We start from the raw sequence: 16,653 nt of genomic DNA on the forward strand, positions 1-16,653 counted from the left end.
CTCACTGCAGGGAGGGGTGGAGGCAAAGTATCGATGGATTTAAAGGGTAGGTACATAAACACAAGGGAGAAAGGAATAGAGGGATATGTTGATGGAGTGAGATGTCGAGGGGTGGGGGGAGACTCGAGTGGAGTATAAACCCTGGCACCGACCTGTTGGGCCGAATGGCCTGTGTCCGTGCTACACATTCGACACAATTCTAACCCAGAGACCGTTCTGTGCGCCAACAAACTTTTCAGCAAATGGGAAGGCAGAGTAAAAGTGACCAATATTTATATAAAAGGTACAAGAGCAGGGTGGGGAGAGATGGGTGGGGTACCACAGGCACAGTGCAGTTATTTACACGGGGTGTGAGAGGGAGGTGTGAAGACTGAGCCGACCACGTCACCAGTCCAGGGAGACTGACCACGGTCTGGGACCAGCGGGGTCGATCAGCTCGCTGGTGATCCAATCACAGGGCAGCGCGGTGACACCCACTCCCAACCTCAGCGCTGTTTCTTCATAGGCATCTTGCGGCGGTCCTTGGTGGCGTTCCGCTTCCTTTTCTTCCCCAGGAAGCTGTCCAGCTTACCGCCACGCTTCAACTCCCGGTATTTCTCCACCAACTCCAGCTTCCGCTGCTCGGCTGTGGACGGGAAACAGACAGGGGCCTCGGTTAGTTACAGGCGGAGCCACAGACTGCACAACACTACACCCAGGGGCTACAGAAAGTACGGGCTACACTGTACCCCAGTGTCTGCAGAACTGTACCCCAGTGAGAGTCAGTGTGTGTGGGACTGTACCCCAGTGAGAGTCAGTGTGTGAGGGACTGTACCCCAGTGAGAGTCAGTGTGTGTGGGACTGTACCCCAGTGAGAGTCAGTGTGTGTGGGACTGTACCCCAGTGAGAGTCAGTGTGTGTGGGACTGTACCCCAGTGAGAGTCAGTGTGTGTGGGACTGTACCCCAGTGAGAGTCAGTGTGTGTGGGACTGTACCCCAGTGAGAGTCAGTGTGTGTGAGACTGTACCTCAGTGAGAGTCAGTGTGTGTGGGACCCGTACCCCAGTGAGAGTCAGTGTGTGTGGGACTGTACCCCAGTGAGAGTCAGTGTGTGTGGGACTGTACCCCAGTGAGAGTCAGTGTGTGTGGGACTGTACCCCAGTGAGAGTCAGTGTGTGGGGGACTGTACCCAAGTGAGAGTCAGTGTGTGTGTGGGACTGTACCCCAGTGAGAGTCAGTGTGTGTGGGACTGTACCCCAGTGAGAGTCAAAGTGTGTGGGACTGTACCCCAGTGAGAGTCAGTGTGTGTGGGACTGTACCCCAGTGAGAGTCAGTATGTGTGGGACTGTACCCCAGTGAGAGTCAGTGTGTGTGGGACTGTACCCGAGTAAGAGTCAGTGTGTGTGGGACTGTACCCCAGTGAGAGTCAGTGTGTGTGGGACTGTACCCCAGTGAGAGTCAGTGTGTGTGGGACTGTACCCCAGTGAGAGTCAGTGTCTGCAGAACTGTACCCCAGTGAGAGTCAGTGTGTGTGTGACTGTACCCCAGTGAGAGTCAGTGTCTGCAGAACTGTACCCCAGTGAGAGTCAGTGTGTGTGGGACTGTACCCCAGTGAGAGTCAGTGTGTGTGGGACCCGTACCCCAGTGAGAGTCAGTGTGTGTGTGGGAGTGTACCCCAGTGAGAGTCGGTGTGTGTGGGACTGTACCCCAGTGAGAGTCAGTGTGTGCGGGACTGTACCCCAATGAGAGTCAGTGTGTGTGGGACTGTACCCCAGTGAGAGTCAGTGTGTGTGTGGGAGTGTACCCCAGTGAGAGTCGGTGTGTGTGGGACTGTACCCCAGTAAGAGTCAGTGTGTGTGGGACTGTACCCGAGTAAGAGTCAGTGTGTGTGGGACTGTACCCCAGTGAGAGTCAGTGTGTGTGGGACTGTACCCCAGTGAGAGTCAGTGTGTGTGGGACTGTACCCCAGTGAGAGTCAGTATGTGTGGGACTGTACCCCAGTGAGAGTCAGTGTGTATTGGACTGTACCCCAGTAAGAGTCAGTGTGTGTGGGACTGTACCCCAGTGAGAGTTGATGTGTGTGGGACTCTACCCCAATGAGAGTCAGTGTGTGTGGGACTGTACCCCAGTGAGAGTCAGTGTGTGTGGGACTGTACCCCAGTGAGAGTCAGTGTGTGTGGGACTGTACCCCAGTGAGAGTCAGTGTGTGTGGGACTGTACCCCAGTGAGAGTCAGTGTGTGTGGGACTGTACCCCAGTGAGAGTCAGTGTGTGTGGGACTGTACCCCAGTGAGAGTCAGTGTCTGCAGAACTGTACCCCAGTGAGAGTCAGTGTGTGTGGGACTGTACCCCAGTGAGAGTCAGTGTGTGGGGGACTGTACCCCAGTGAGAGTCAGTGTGTGGGGGACTGTACATCAGTGAGAGTCAGTGTGTGTGGGACCCGTACCCCAGTGAGAGTCAGTGTGTGTGGGACTGTACCCCAGTGAGAGTCAGTGTGTGTGGGACAGTACCCCAGTGAGAGTCAGTGTGTGTGGGACTGTACCCCAGTGAGAGTCAGTGTGTGTGGGACTGTACCCCAGTGAGAGTCAGTGTGTGTGGGACTGTACCCAAGTGAGAGTCAGTGTGTGTGTGGGACTGTACCCCAGTGAGAGTCAGTGTGTGTGGGACTGTACCCCAGTGAGAGTCAAAGTGTGTGGGACTGTACCCGAGTGAGAGTCAGTGTGTGTGGGACTGTACCCCAGTGAGAGTCAGTGTGTGTGGGACTGTACCCCAGTGAGAGTCAGTGTGTGTGGGACTGTACCCCAGTGAGAGTCAGTGTCTGCAGAACTGTACCCCAGTGAGAGTCAGTGTGTGTGGGACTGTACCCCAGTGAGAGTCAGTGTGTGTGGGACCCGTACCCCAGTGAGAGTCAGTGTGTGTGTGGGAGTGTACCCCAGTGAGAGTCGGTGTGTGTGGGACTGTACCCCAGTGAGTGTCAGTGTGTGCGGGACTGTACCCCAATGAGAGTCAGTGTGTGTGGGACTGTACCCCAGTGAGAGTCAGTGTGTGTGTGGGAGTGTACCCCAGTGAGAGTCGGTGTGTGTGGGACTGTACCCCAGTGAGAGTCAGTGTGTGTGGGACTGTACCCCAGTGAGAGTCAGTGTGTGTGGGACTGTACCCCAGTGAGAGTGAGTGTGTGTGGGACTGTACCCCAGTGAGAGTCAGTGTGTGTGGGACTGTACCCCAGTGAGAGTCAGTGTGTGTGGGACTGTACCCCAGTGAGAGTCAGTGTGTGTGGGACTGTACCCCAGTGAGAGTCAGTGTGTGTGGGACTGTACCCCAGTGAGAGTCAGTGTGTGTGGGACTGTACCCCAGTGAGAGTCAGTATGTGTGGGACTGTACCCCAGTGAGAGTCAGTGTGTGTGGGACTGTACCCGAGTAAGAGTCAGTGTGTGTGGGACTGTACCCCAGTGAGAGTCAGTGTGTGTGGGACTGTACCCCAGTGAGAGTCAGTGTGTGTGGGACTGTACCCCAGTGAGAGTCAGTATGTGTGGGACTGTACCCCAGTGAGAGTCAGTGTGTATTGGACTGTACCCCAGTAAGAGTCAGTATGTGTGGGACTGTACCCCAGTGAGAGTTGATGTGTGTGGGACTCTACCCCAATGAGAGTCAGTGTGTGTGGGACTGTACCCCAGTGAGAGTCAGTGTGTGTGGGACTGTACCCCAGTGAGAGTCAGTGTGTGTGGGACTGTACCCCAGTGAGAGTCAGTGTGTGTGGGACTGTACCCCAGTGAGAGTCAGTGTGTGTGGGACTGTACCCCAGTGAGAGTCAGTGTGTGTGGGACTGTACCCCAGTGAGAGTCAGTGTGTGTGGGACTGTACCCCAGTGAGAGTCAGTATGTGTGGGACCTGTACCCCAGTGAGAGTCAGTGTGTGTGGGACCCGTACCCCAGTGAGAGTCAGTGTGTGTGGGACTGTACCTCAGTGAGAGTCAGTGTGTGTGGGACTGTTCCCCAGTGAGAGTCAGTTTGTGTGGGACTGTACCCCAGTGAGAGTCAGTGTGTGTGGGACCCGTACCCCAGTGAGAGTCAGTGTGTGTGGGACTGTACCCCAGTGAGAGTCAGTGTGTGTGGGATTGTACTCCAGTGAGAGTTAGTGTGTGTGGGACCCGTACCCCAGTGAGAGTCAGTGTGTGTGGGACTGTACCCCAGTGAGAGTCAGTGTGTGTGGGACTGTACCCCAGTGAGAGTCAGTGTGTGTGGGACTGTACCCCAGTGAGAGTCAGTGTGTGTGGGACTGTACCCCAGTGAGAGTCAGTGTGTGTGGGACTGTACCCCAGTGAGAGTCAGTATGTGTGGGACCTGTACCCCAGTGAGAGTCAGTGTGTGTGTGACTGTACCCCAGTGAGAGTCAGTGTGTGAGGGACTGTACCTCAGTGAGAGTCAGTGTGTGTGGGACTGTACCCCAGTGAGAGTCAGTATGTGTGGGACTGTACCCTAGTGAGAGTCAGTGTGTGTGGGACCCGTATCCCAGTGAGAGTCAGTGTGAGTGGGACTGTACCTCAGTGAGAGTCAGTGTGTCTGGGACTGTACCCCAGTGAGAGTCAGTGTGTGTGGGACTGTACCCCAGTGAGAGTCAGTGTCTGTTGGACCCGTACCCCAGTGTGAGTCAGTGTGTGTGGGACTGTACCCCAGTGAGAGTCAGTGTGTGTGGGATTGTACTCCAGTGAGAGTCAGTGTGTGTGGGACCCGTACCCCAGTGAGAGTCAGTGTGTGTGGGACTGTACCCCAGTGAGAGTCAGTGTGTGTGGGACTGTACCCCAGTGAGAGTCTGTGTGTGTGGGACTGTACCCCAGTGAGAGTCAGTGTCTGCAGAACTGTACCCCAGTGAGAGTCAGTGTGTGTGGGACTGTACCCCAGTGAGAGTCAGTGTGTGTGGGACAGCACCCCAGTGAGAGTCAATGTATGTGGGACTGTACCCCAATGAGAGTCAGTGTGTGTGAGACTCTACCCCAGTGAGAGTCAGTGTGTGTGTGACTGTACCCCAGTGAGAGTCAGAGTGTGTGGGACTGTACCCCAGTGAGAGTCAGTGTGTATGGGACTGTACCCAAGTGAGAGTCTGTGTGTGTGGGACTGTACCCCAGTGAGAGTCAGTGTGTGTGGGACTGTACCCCAGTGAGAGTCAGTGTGTGTGGGACTGTACCCCAGTGAGAGTCAGTGTGTGTGGGACTGTACCCCAGTGAGAGTCAGTATGTGTGGGACTGTACCACAGTGAGAGTCAGTGTGTATTGGACTGTACCCCAGTAAGAGTCAGTATGTGTGGGACTGTACCCCAGTGAGAGTTTATGTGTGTGGGACTCTACTCCAATGAGAGTCAGTGTGTGTGGGACTGTACCCCAGTGAGAGTCAGTGTGTGTGGGACTGTACCCCAGTGAGAGTCAGTATGTGTGGGACTGTACCCCAGTGAGAGTCAGTGTGTATTGGACTGTACCCCAGTAAGAGTCAGTATGTGTGGGACTGTACCCCAGTGAGAGTTTATGTGTGTGGGACTCTACCCCAATGAGAGTCAGTGTGTGTGGGACTGTACCCCAGTGAGAGTCAGTATGTGTGGGACTGTACCCCAGTGAGAGTCAGTGTGTGTGTGACTGTACCCCAGTGAGAGTCAGTGTGTGTGGGACTGCACCCCAGTGAGAGTCAGTGTGTGTGGGACTGTACCCCAGTGAGAGTCAGTGTGTGTGGTACTGTACCTCAGTGAGAGTCAGTGTGTGTGGGACTGTTCCCCAGTGAGAGTCAGTTTGTGTGGGACTGTACCCCAGTGAGAGTCAGTGTGTGTGGGACTGTACCCCAGTGAGAGTCAGTGTGTGTGGGATTGTACTCCAGTGAGAGTTAGTGTGTGTGGGACCCGTACCCCAGTGAGAGTCAGTGTGTGTGGGACTGTACCCCAGTGAGAGTCAGTGTGTGTGGGACTGTACCCCAGTGAGAGTCAGTGTGTGTGGAACTGTACCCCAGTGAGAGTCAGTGTGTGTGGGACTGTACCCCAGTGAGAGTCAGTGTGTGTGGGACTGTACCCCAGTGAGAGTCAGTATGTGTGGGACCTGTACCCCAGTGAGAGTCAGTGTGTGTGTGTCTGTACCCCAGTGAGAGTCAGTGTGTGAGGGACTGTACCTCAGTGAGAGTCAGTGTGTGTGGGACTGTACCCCAGTGAGAGTCAGTGTGTGTGGGACCGTACCCCAGTGAGAGTCAGTGTGTGTGGGACCCGTACCCCAGTGAGAGTCAGTGTGTGTGGGACTGTACCTCAGTGAGAGTCAGTGTGTGTGGGACTGTACCCCAGTGAGAGTCAGTGTGTGTGGGACTGTACCCCAGTGAGAGTCAGTGTGTGTGGGACCCGTACCCCAGTGAGAGTCAGTGTGTGTGGGACTGTACCCCAGTGAGAGTCAGTGTGTGTGGGATTGTACTCCAGTGAGAGTCAGTGTGTGTGGGACCCGTACCCCAGTGAGAGTCAGTGTGTGTGGGACTGTACCCCAGTGAGAGTCAGTGTGTGTGGGACTGTACCCGAGTGAGAGTCAGTGTGTGTGGGACTGTACCCCAGTGAGAGTCATTGAGTGTGGGACTGTACCCCAGTGAGAGTCAGTGTGTGTGGTACTGTACCTCAGTGAGAGTCAGTGTGTGTGGGACTGTTCCCCAGTGAGAGTCAGTTTGTGTGGGACTGTACCCCAGTGAGAGTCAGTGTGTGTGGGACCCGTACCCCAGTGAGAGTCAGTGTGTGTGGGACTGTACCCCAGTGAGAGTCAGTGTGTGTGGGATTGTACTCCAGTGAGAGTTAGTGTGTGTGGGACCCGTACCCCAGTGAGAGTCAGTGTGTGTGGGACTGTACCCCAGTGAGAGTCAGTGTGTGTGGGACTGTACCCCAGTGAGAGTCAGTGTGTGTGGAACTGTACCCCAGTGAGAGTCAGTGTGTGTGGGACTGTACCCCAGTGAGAGTCAGTGTGTGTGGGACTGTACCCCAGTGAGAGTCAGTATGTGTGGGACCTGTACCCCAGTGAGAGTCAGTGTGTGTGTGACTGTACCCCAGTGAGAGTCAGTGTGTGAGGGACTGTACCTCAGTGAGAGTCAGTGTGTGTGGGACTGTACCCCAGTGAGAGTCAGTGTGTGTGGGACCGTACCCCAGTGAGAGTCAGTGTGTGTGGGACCCGTACCCCAGTGAGAGTCAGTGTGTGTGGGACTGTACCTCAGTGAGAGTCAGTGTGTGTGGGACTGTACCCCAGTGAGAGTCAGTGTGTGTGGGACTGTACCCCAGTGAGAGTCAGTGTGTGTGGGACCCGTACCCCAGTGAGAGTCAGTGTGTGTGGGACTGTACCCCAGTGAGAGTCAGTGTGTGTGGGATTGTACTCCAGTGAGAGTCAGTGTGTGTGGGACCCGTACCCCAGTGAGAGTCAGTGTGTGTGGGACTGTACCCCAGTGAGAGTCAGTGTGTGTGGGACTGTACCCGAGTGAGAGTCAGTGTGTGTGGGGCTGTACCCCAGTGAGAGTCAGTGTGTGTGGGACTGTACCCCAGTGAGAGTCAGTGTGTGTGGGACTGTACCCCAGTGAGAGTCAGTGTGTGTGGGACTGTACCCCAGTGAGAGTCTGTGTGTGTGGGACTGTACCCCAGTGAGAGTCAGTGTCTGCAGAACTGTACCCCAGTGAGAGTCAGTGTGTGTGGGACTGTACCCCAGTGAGAGTCAGTGTGTGTGGGACTGTATCCCAGTGAGAGTCAGTGTGTGTGTGGGACTGTACCTCAGTGAGTCAGTGTGTGTGTGGGACCCGTACCCCTGTGAGAGTCAGTGTGTGAGGGACTGTACCCCAGTGAGTCAGTGTGTGTGGGACTGTACCCCAGTGAGTCAGTGTGTGTGGGACTGTACCCCGGTGAGTCAGTGTGTGTGGGACTGTACCCCAGTGAGTCAGTGTGTGTGGGACTGTACCCCAGTGAGTCAGTGTGTGTGGGACTGTACCCCAGTGAGAGTCAGTGTGTGTGGGACTGTACCCCAGTGAGAGTCAGTGTGTGAGGGACTGTACCCCAGTGAGAGTCAGTGTGTGTGGGACCCGTACCCAAGTGAGAGTCAGTGTGTGTGGGACTGTACCCCAGTGAGAGTCAGTGTGTGTGGGACTGTACCCCAGTGAGAGTCAGTGTGTGTGGGACTGTACCCCAGTGAGAGTCAGTGTGTGTGGGACTGTACCCCAGTGAGAGTCGGTGTGTGTGGGACTGTATCCTGCCTGAATCGTTTCCCTCTCCCATGCCGCTGTGGGACTTACATTTCTTGAGGAAGTAGGGCTTGCTGCCCTGCTGCACCCTCTGCCTCTGCTGCTGTTTGAACTCCTCCAGTCGCTCCCGCTGCCGTTGTTTGTTTAGCTGGGCCTTGTCCTGGTGTATCTGGGAGGACAGACAGAGCAGAGTCAGCACCCTGCGCTAAACCACACGGCACATCCCCCATAACTGCACCAGGTTCCATACCGTCACGGGAAACATCTGTGTTGAGAGGTCAGGCTATGGGCCTCTGTGAAGGTCGTACACTTATTGACGGGTTTGACATGCAGGAGCGTGTCACGCACACGGTGTGTCGAGACCTCTGCCCAAAAGACGTCCTTACACGATTTAGACGAGGGGATTAAATGTAGTATCTCCAAATTTGCGGATGACACTAAATTGGGTGGCAGTGTGAGCTGCGAGGAGGATGCTATGAGGCTGCAGAGTGACTTGGATAGGTTAGGTGAGTGGGCAAATGCATGGCAGATGAAGTATAATGTGGATAAATGTGAGGTTATCCACTTTGGTGGTAAAAACAGAGAGACAGACTATTATCTGAATGGTGACAGATTAGGAAAAGGGGAGGTGCAAAGAGACCTGGGTGTCATGGTACATCAGTCATTGAAGGTTGGCATGCAGGTACAGCAGGCGGTTAAGAAAGCAAATGGCATGTTGGCCTTCATAGCAAGGGGATTTGAGTACAGGGGCAGGGAGGTGTTGCTACAGTTGTACAGGGCCTTGGTGAGGCCACACCTGGAGTATTGTGTACAGTTTTGGTCTCCTAACTTGAGGAAGGACATTCTTGCTATTGAGGGAGTGCAGCGAAGGTTCACCAGACTGATTCCCGGGATGGTGGGACTGACCTATCAAGAAAGACTGGATCAACTGGGCTTGTATTCACTGGAGTTCAGAAGAATGAGAGGGGACCTCATAGAAACGTTTAAAATTCTGACGGGCTTAGACAGGTTAGATGCAGGAAGAATGTTCCCAATGTTGGAGAAGTCCAGAACCAGGGGTCACAGTCTAAGGATAAGGGGGAAGCCATTTGGGACCGAGATGAGGAGAAACTTCTTCACCCAGAGAGTGGTGAACCTGTGGAATTCTCTACCACAGAAAGTTGTTGAGGCCAATTCACTAAATATATTCAAAAAGGAGTTAGATGAAGTCCTTACTACTCAGGGGATCAAGGGGTATGGTGAGAAAGCAGGAATGGGGTACTGAAGTTGCATGTTCAGCCATGAACTCATTGAATGGCGGTGCAGGCTAGAAGGGCTGAATGGCCTACTCCTGCACCTATTTTCTATGTTTCTATATTACATACGATTATAGCGGAAATACAGCACAGAAACAGGCCATTCGGCCCAATCAGTCCATTAAGCTCCCTCGACACTGTCCCATCAAACACTCCCAGAGCACTGTCAGAGGGGCAGTGCTGAGGGAGCGCCGCACTATTGGAGGGGCAGTGCTGAGGGAGCACCGCACTGTCGGAGGGGCAGTGCTGAGGGAACGCCGCACTATTGGAGGGGCAGTGCTGAGGGAGCGCCGCACTGTCGGAGGGGCAGTACTGAGGGAGTGCCGCACTATTGGAGGGGCAGTGCTGAGGGAGCGCCGCACTGTCGGAGGGGCAGTACTGAGGGAGTGCCGCACTATTGGAGGGGCAGTGCTGAGGGAGCGCCGCACTGTCGGAGGGGCAGTACTGAGGGAGCGCCGCACTGTCGGAGGGGCAGTACTGAGGGAGTGCCGCACTATTGGAGGGGCAGTGCTGAGGGAGCGCCGCACTGTCGGAGGGGCAGTACTGAGGGAGCGCCGCACTGTCGGAGGGGCAGTACTGAGGGAGTGCCGCACTATTGGAGGGGCAGTGCTGAGGGAGCGCCGCACTGTCGGAGGGGCAGTACTGAGGGAGCGCTGCACTGTCGGAGGGACAGTACTGAGGGAGCGCCGCACTATTGGAGGGGCAGTGCTGAGGGAGCACCGCACTGTCGGAGAGGCAGTGCTGAGGGAGTGCTGCACTGTTGGAGGGGCAGTGCTGAGGGAGTGCTGCACTATTGGAGGGGCAGTGCTGAGGGAGCGCCGCACTGTCGGAGAGGCAGTGCTGAGGGAGTGCTGCACTATGGGAGGGGCAGTGCTGAGGGAGTGCCGCACTGTTGGAGGGGCAGTGCTGAGGGAGTGCCGCACTGTCGGAGGGGCAGTGCTGAGGGAGTGCCGCACTGTTGGAGGGGCTGTGCTGAGGGAGCGCTGCACTGTCGGAGGGGCTGTGCTGAGGGAGGGCCACACTGTCGGAGGGGCAGTGCTGAGGGAGCCCTGCACTGTCGGAGGGGCAGTGCTGAGGGAGCGCCGCACTGTCGGAGGGGCAGTACTGAGGGAGTGCCGCACTGTCGGAGGGGCAGTACTGAGGGAGTGCTGCACTATTGGAGGGGCAGTACTGAGGGAGCGCTGCACTGTCGGAGGGGCAGTGCTGAGGGAGCCCTGCACTGTCGGAGGGGCAGTACTGAGGGAGGGCCTCACTGTCGGAGGGGCAGTGCTGAGGGAGCGCCGCACTGTCGGAGGGGCAGTGCTGAGGGAGGGCCGCGCTGTCGGAGGGGCTGTGCTGAGGGAGGGCCTCACTGTCGGAGGGGCAGTACTGAGGGAGCACCGCACTGTCGGAGGGGCAGTACTGAGGGAGTGCTGCACTGTCGGAGGGGCAGTACTGAGGGAGCACCGCACTGTCGGAGGTGCTGTCTTTCAGATGAGATGTTAAACCGAGGACCCAATTGCCCTCTCAGGTGGACACAAGCACTAGAGCAGGGGAGTTCTAAATCTAACAACTCCTCAACCAACATCACAAACAGATTATCTGGTCATTATCACATTGCTGTTTGTGGGAGCTTGCTGTGCGCATACTGCCTGCTGTATTTCCAACATTATAACAGTGACAACACATCAAAAAGTACTTCCTTAGCTGCAAAGCGGTTTGGAATGTTGCGAGGTCTTAAAAGTTGCGTTGTAAATTCTCCCTTTATTCTCTTCACCTCCCAGTTATTGCAAAGAGGTCACATCCCATCCTCAGAACTATATGGCCTCCTGCTGCCCCTTGTACCGCTCCATCCCCCGCTCTGTTACCCAACCCCCGCTCCATCTCCCATCCCCCTTCCCCCATGACCCATCCCCCTCTCCCCGTCCCATCCCCTGCTCCCCATCCCCCCGCGCATTCTCCTCTACCCCACCCATCTCCCATTCCCAGGGCCCCTGTCCCACCATCCTCCTCCGTCTCCCATCCCCCTCCGTTACCCATCCCCCGCTCACCATCCCCCCCCCCCATCCCTCGCTCCCCATCCACCCCACCCGTCTCCCATTCCCAGAGCCCCTGTCCCACCATCCTCCTCCGTCTCCCATCCCCCTCCGTTACCCATCCCTCGCTCCCCATCCCCCGCTCTGTCTCCCATCCCCCTCCGTTACCCATCCCCCGCTCACCATCCTGTGTAGAAGATACTCGAGTTGCTCTTTCCTTTTGGGGTTCTTGACCTTTTTCAACTTCTTCTTAATAACCTGCGGTGAAAGGGAGGCAGTGTGAGGCATCCCCTGAACTCCCGTGTTCCAGCAGTGACGGCACCTGCACTGACCAACAGCACATGGGCTGTAGATCAAGGAGGAGGCCCATCACCTCCGCCTCAGGGCCGGGCGATTAATGTCAACGGTAGCACAGTGGTAAGGTCACTGGACCAGTGATCCCGAGGTCTGGACCAGTGATCCCGAGGCCTGGACCAGTGATCCCGAGGCCTGGACCAGTGATCCCGAGGCCTGGACCAGTGATCCCGAGGCCTGGACCAGTGATCCCGAGGCCGGGACCAGTGACCCCGAGGCCTGGACCAGTGACCCCGAGGCCTGGACCAGTGACCCCGAGGCCTGGACCAGTGATCCCGAGGCCTGGATCAGTGACCCCGAGGCCTGGACCAGTGACCCCGAGGCCTGGACCAGTGACCCCGAGGCCTGGACCAGTGATCCCGAGACACCAGTTCAAAACCCACCACAGCAGCCCCATACCCCGGGGGACCCCCTCCCTCCCCTGTACCCCCGGAACCCCCTCCCCCATACCCACGGGACATCTGCCCCCCCATACCCCCTGGGATCCTTGCCCCCCCATACCCCCGGAACCCCTGCCCCCCCCATACCCCCTGGGATCCTTCGCCCCCATGCCCCCGGAACCCCTGTCCTCCCATACCCCCGGAACCCCTGCCCCCCCATACCCCCCGGAACCCCTGCCCTCCCATACCCCCGGAACCCCTGCCCCCCCATACCCCCTGGGATCCTTACCCCCCCATACCCCCGGAACCCCTGACCCCCCATACCTCCCGGGACCACTGCCCCCCCCCATATCCCACGGGACCCCTGCCCCCCCCATACCCACGGGACCTCTGCCCCCCATACCCCCGTTAAATTCAGTTAATTAAATAAACCTTTAATAAAAAGCTAGAATCAGTAATGGTGACCATGAGACTACTGGATCGTGGCAAAAATCCATCTGGTTCACTAATGCCCCTTTGGGGAAGGAAATCTGCCGCCCTTACCCGGTCTGGCCTATATGTGACTCCAGACCCACAGAGGTGTGGTTGACTGTTAGTTGCCCCTCTGAAATGGCCCAGCGAGCCGCTCAGTTGCAACAAACCGCTACGAAAGAAAACAATACGAAGAATAAAACAGGACGCACCACCCGGCATTGACCTTGGCACTGGATATGGACATGACGACAGCAGCACACCCAGCCCAGTCGACCCTGAAAAGTCCTGTGTGACAGCTCTCCCAACTAACATCTGGGCACTTGTGCCAAAATTGGGAGAGCAACAACCCGACAGTCATACTCCCAGAGTCATATCTTTCAGCCAGTGTCCCAGACTCCTCCATCACCATCCCTGGGTATGTCTGGTCCCACCCGAGGTGGCAGCATATGGTATACCCTCGGCAGGGAGTGGCCCTGGGGGTCCTCAACATTGACTCCGGGCCCCATGAAGTCTCATGGCTCCAGATCAAGCATGGGCAAGGAAACCTCCTGCTGGTTACCACCTACTGCCCTCCCTGGATAGAGTGGTTAGGAAGGACCTTTTCCTCTGGCAGAGGGGTCAACAACCAGGGGGCATAGATTTAAAGTAATTGGGGGGAAGTATAGCGGAGATACGAGGGGAAATTTCTTCACCCAGAGGGTGGTGGGGGTCTGGAACTCACGGCCTGAAAGGGTGGTAGAGGCAGAAATTTAATTGAAAAAAGTACTTGGATGTGCACCTGAAGTGCCGTAACCTACAGGGCTACAGACCGAGAGCTGGAAAGTGGGATTAGGCTGGGGAGCTCTTGGTCGGCCGGCGCGGACACGATGGGCCGAAATGGCCTCCTTCCGTGCGGTAAATGTCTATGATTCTATGAATCAGTTCTCCTCCATGTTGAACACCATTTGGAAGAAGCACTGAGAGTAGCAAGGGCCCAGAATGTACTCTGGGTGGGGGACTTCAATGTCCATCACCAAGAGTGGCTCGGTCGGACAACTACTGACCGAGCTGGCTGAGTCCTGAAGGACATCGCTGCCAGACTGGGCCTGCAGCAGGTGGTGAGAGAACCAACACCAGGGAATAACCTACTTGACCTGGTCCTCACCAATCTACCTGTCGCAGATGTATCTGTCCATGACAGCATTGGTAGCAGTGATCACCACACAGTCATCGTGGAGACAAAGTCCTGCTTCACACTGAGGACACTCTCCATTGTGTTGTGTGGAACTACCACCGTGCTAAATGGGATAGATTCAGAACAGATCTCGCAGCTCAAAACTGGGCATCCATGAGGCCCTGTGAGCCATCAACAGCAGCAGAATTGTATTCCACCCCAATCTGTAACCTCATGGCCCCACATATCCCTCACTCTCCCATTATCATCCAGCCAGGAGACTAACCCTGGTTCAATGAGGAGTGCAGAAGTGCCAGGAGCAGCACCAGGCAGACCTAAAAATGAGGTGCCAACCTGGGGCAGCTGTAACACAGGACTACATGCATGGTAAACAGCATGTTATAGACAGAGCTCAGCGATCCCACAATCAACAGATCAGATCAAAGCTCTGTAATCCTGCCACATCCATCGTGAATGGTGGACCATGAGACAACTAACGGGAGGAGGAGGCTCCATGAATATCCCCATCAATGATGGCGGAGCCCAGCACGTGAGTGCAAAAGACAAGGCTGAAGCATTTGCAACCATCTCCAGCCAGAAGTGCCGAGTGGATGGTCCATATCGGCCTCCTCCTGAGGTCCTCACCATCACAGAAACCAGTCTTCAGCCAATTCGATTCACTCCACGTGATATCAGGAAACGGCTGAGCCCACTGGATACAGCAACGGCTCTGGGCCCCGAGAACATCCCGGCTGTTGTGCTGAGACTTGTGCTCCAGAACTAGCCGCGCCTCTCGCCAAGCTGTTCCAGTACAGCCACAACACTGGCATGTATCCCCCCCATACCCCCGGGACACCTCCCCCCCTACCCCCGACACTCCTCCCCCCCCATACCCCCGGGACACCTCCCCCCCCACCCCGCGAGCCAGGGTCTGCTCACTGACCTCTTTCTCCTTACTCCTGACTTCGGTGAGGAAGGTATAGGTTTTATCGAAGATCTCGGGATTGTATCCTCTGGACAAATCGTCAAACCGTGAGTCGCGCACCACCTGTGGAGGAAGGGAAGTGGGTTTCACACAGCTAGGGCTCGGAACTGCCCCTCCCCCCCAGTACTGAGGCCCACTGCCCCCTCGCCCCCCTCACCAAACACTGAGGCCCACTGCCCCTCCCCCCACCCGGCACTGAGGCCCACTGCCCGTCCCCCCCCAGCACTGAGGTCCACTGCCCCCTCGCCCACCCACACCAAACACTGAGGCCCACGGCCCCTCCCCTCCCCAGCATTGAGTCGCACTGCCCCCTCGCCCACCCACACCAAACACTGAGGCCCACGGCCCCTCCCCTCCCCCAGATACTGAGGCCCACTGCCCCCTCGCCCCCCCCACCAAACACTGAGGCCCACTGCCCCCTCGCCCACCCACACCAAACACTGAGGCCCGCTGCCCCCTAGCCCACCCACACCAAACACTGAGGCCCACTGCCCCCTCGCCCACCCACACCAAACACTGAGGCCCACGGCCCCTCCCCCCCCCCAGCACTGAGGCCCACTGCCCCCTCGCCCACCCACACCAAACACTGAGGCCCACGGCCCCTCCCCTCCCCCGGATACTGAGGCCCACTGCCCCCTCGCCCCCCCCACCAAACACTGAGGCCCTCGGCCCCTCCCCTCCCCAGCATTGAGTCGCACTGCCAGAGCCCCCTCCTGCCCCTAGGCTCTGCTGATTGGCTGCTGGTACCAGTCCCATCCTTCACGTGTGACCCGCAGATGGCTACTCGACCAAGGGAGGCAGCCAACCCGAGTCCAATCCAATCCACAAAGGTCTCCAAGGCCACCCCTGTGGAGCTGCAGGTTGGGTGCAGGAACACCGCCCCCCCCCCTACCCACTCTCCCCCCTTCCTGCCCCTCCCCCCACTCCCCCCCCCCCACTCTACCCACCAGAGAATTCCCCACTCACCCGCTTCTTCACAGGAAACACCTTCCGCAGAAACAGCACCCGTTCCTTGGTCGACATCTCCATGGGCCTGGGAGAGAGCGAGAGAGAGAGAGAGAGAGATTGGTGCTCACACTGCGTCTCAGGATGGTGGGGCCGGAGGAGATTAAACACGGTGATGGGACGGGGGAGGGGGGGTCTGTGATTACTCACGGTTGGGGTGGGGGTGGGGGGGGGGTCTGTGAGTCCCCACATGGTCTTGGGACGACGGTCAGTGATGAGCTCGGACTCTCAGAGGCAGTGACCCACCAATGAAAGCTGAGGCTGATTTTCCAGGACATCGGCACTCCCCTACCTGTTCCTCTGGGGCCGTTTCCGCTTCTCTCCGCGTTCCCCGTTCCCCGGGCCGTAAGCCATCCGGTTGTAGGCCTTGAGCCCAACTTTACCCTGCAGTTCCTGCAGCTCCTCGAAGGACAGCGTGGAAAGTTCTGGAGAAAGAGAGCGGAGTTCCCGTGAGCCCGAGCATGCTCCGACACTCCGAGCTTCCGACTGCCTCTCCCAGGTCAGACGAAACCCCTCGATGGTCACCATAGGTTCGGTAGGCCTCAGTGAACTCGAGGAGAGAGAAGTCTTTGACCGGAAAGACTGGTTCGAAAAGGAAGCCAGCAGTAAATGACATTAAAATGAGGACGGGGGACAGAGACCCAGCTGATCCGGCAACAGCTTATATTTATCATCATCACAGGCAGCTCTCGAAATCGAGGAAGACTTGCTTCCAGTCTTAAAGTGAGTTCTCAGGTGACTGAACAGTCCAATATGGGAATTACAGTCTCTGTCACAGGTGGGACAGACAGTGGTT

General features: G+C 56.9%; 1 protein-coding gene across 1 annotated transcript; it reads right to left on the minus strand.

The window, feature by feature from the left end:
* Positions 1-346: 346 nt before the first annotated feature.
* LOC139247090 (ribosomal RNA processing protein 36 homolog) lies at positions 347-16,385 on the minus strand. Its single transcript, XM_070871502.1, has 6 exons — positions 16,150-16,385; positions 15,819-15,885; positions 14,811-14,915; positions 11,690-11,764; positions 8,248-8,365; positions 347-625 (listed from the first exon to the last, which is right to left on the minus strand). Exons 1-6 carry the CDS (start codon positions 16,383-16,385, stop codon positions 486-488), a joined length of 741 nt encoding a protein of 246 aa, XP_070727603.1. The 3' UTR covers positions 347-485.
* Positions 16,386-16,653: the final 268 nt, after the last annotated feature.

The sequence above is a fragment of the Pristiophorus japonicus genome, unplaced genomic scaffold (assembly GCF_044704955.1).
Source record: "Pristiophorus japonicus isolate sPriJap1 unplaced genomic scaffold, sPriJap1.hap1 HAP1_SCAFFOLD_256, whole genome shotgun sequence".
Taxonomy (NCBI): domain Eukaryota; kingdom Metazoa; phylum Chordata; class Chondrichthyes; family Pristiophoridae; genus Pristiophorus; species Pristiophorus japonicus.

Excerpts from the sequence above, each read along its gene's own strand:
- LOC139247090 (XM_070871502.1), bottom strand. The coding sequence starts at position 16,385 with ATGGTGACCATCGAGGGGTTTCGTCTGACCTGGGAGAGGCAGTCGGAA. Across the intron at positions 11,765-14,810 it reads TCAGGAGTAAGGAGAAAGAG|GTTATTAAGAAGAAGTTGAA; the intron begins GTCAGTGAGCAG and ends CTTTCACCGCAG. Across the intron at positions 626-8,247 it reads GCCCTACTTCCTCAAGAAAT|CCGAGCAGCGGAAGCTGGAG; the intron begins GTAAGTCCCACA and ends TCCCGTCCACAG.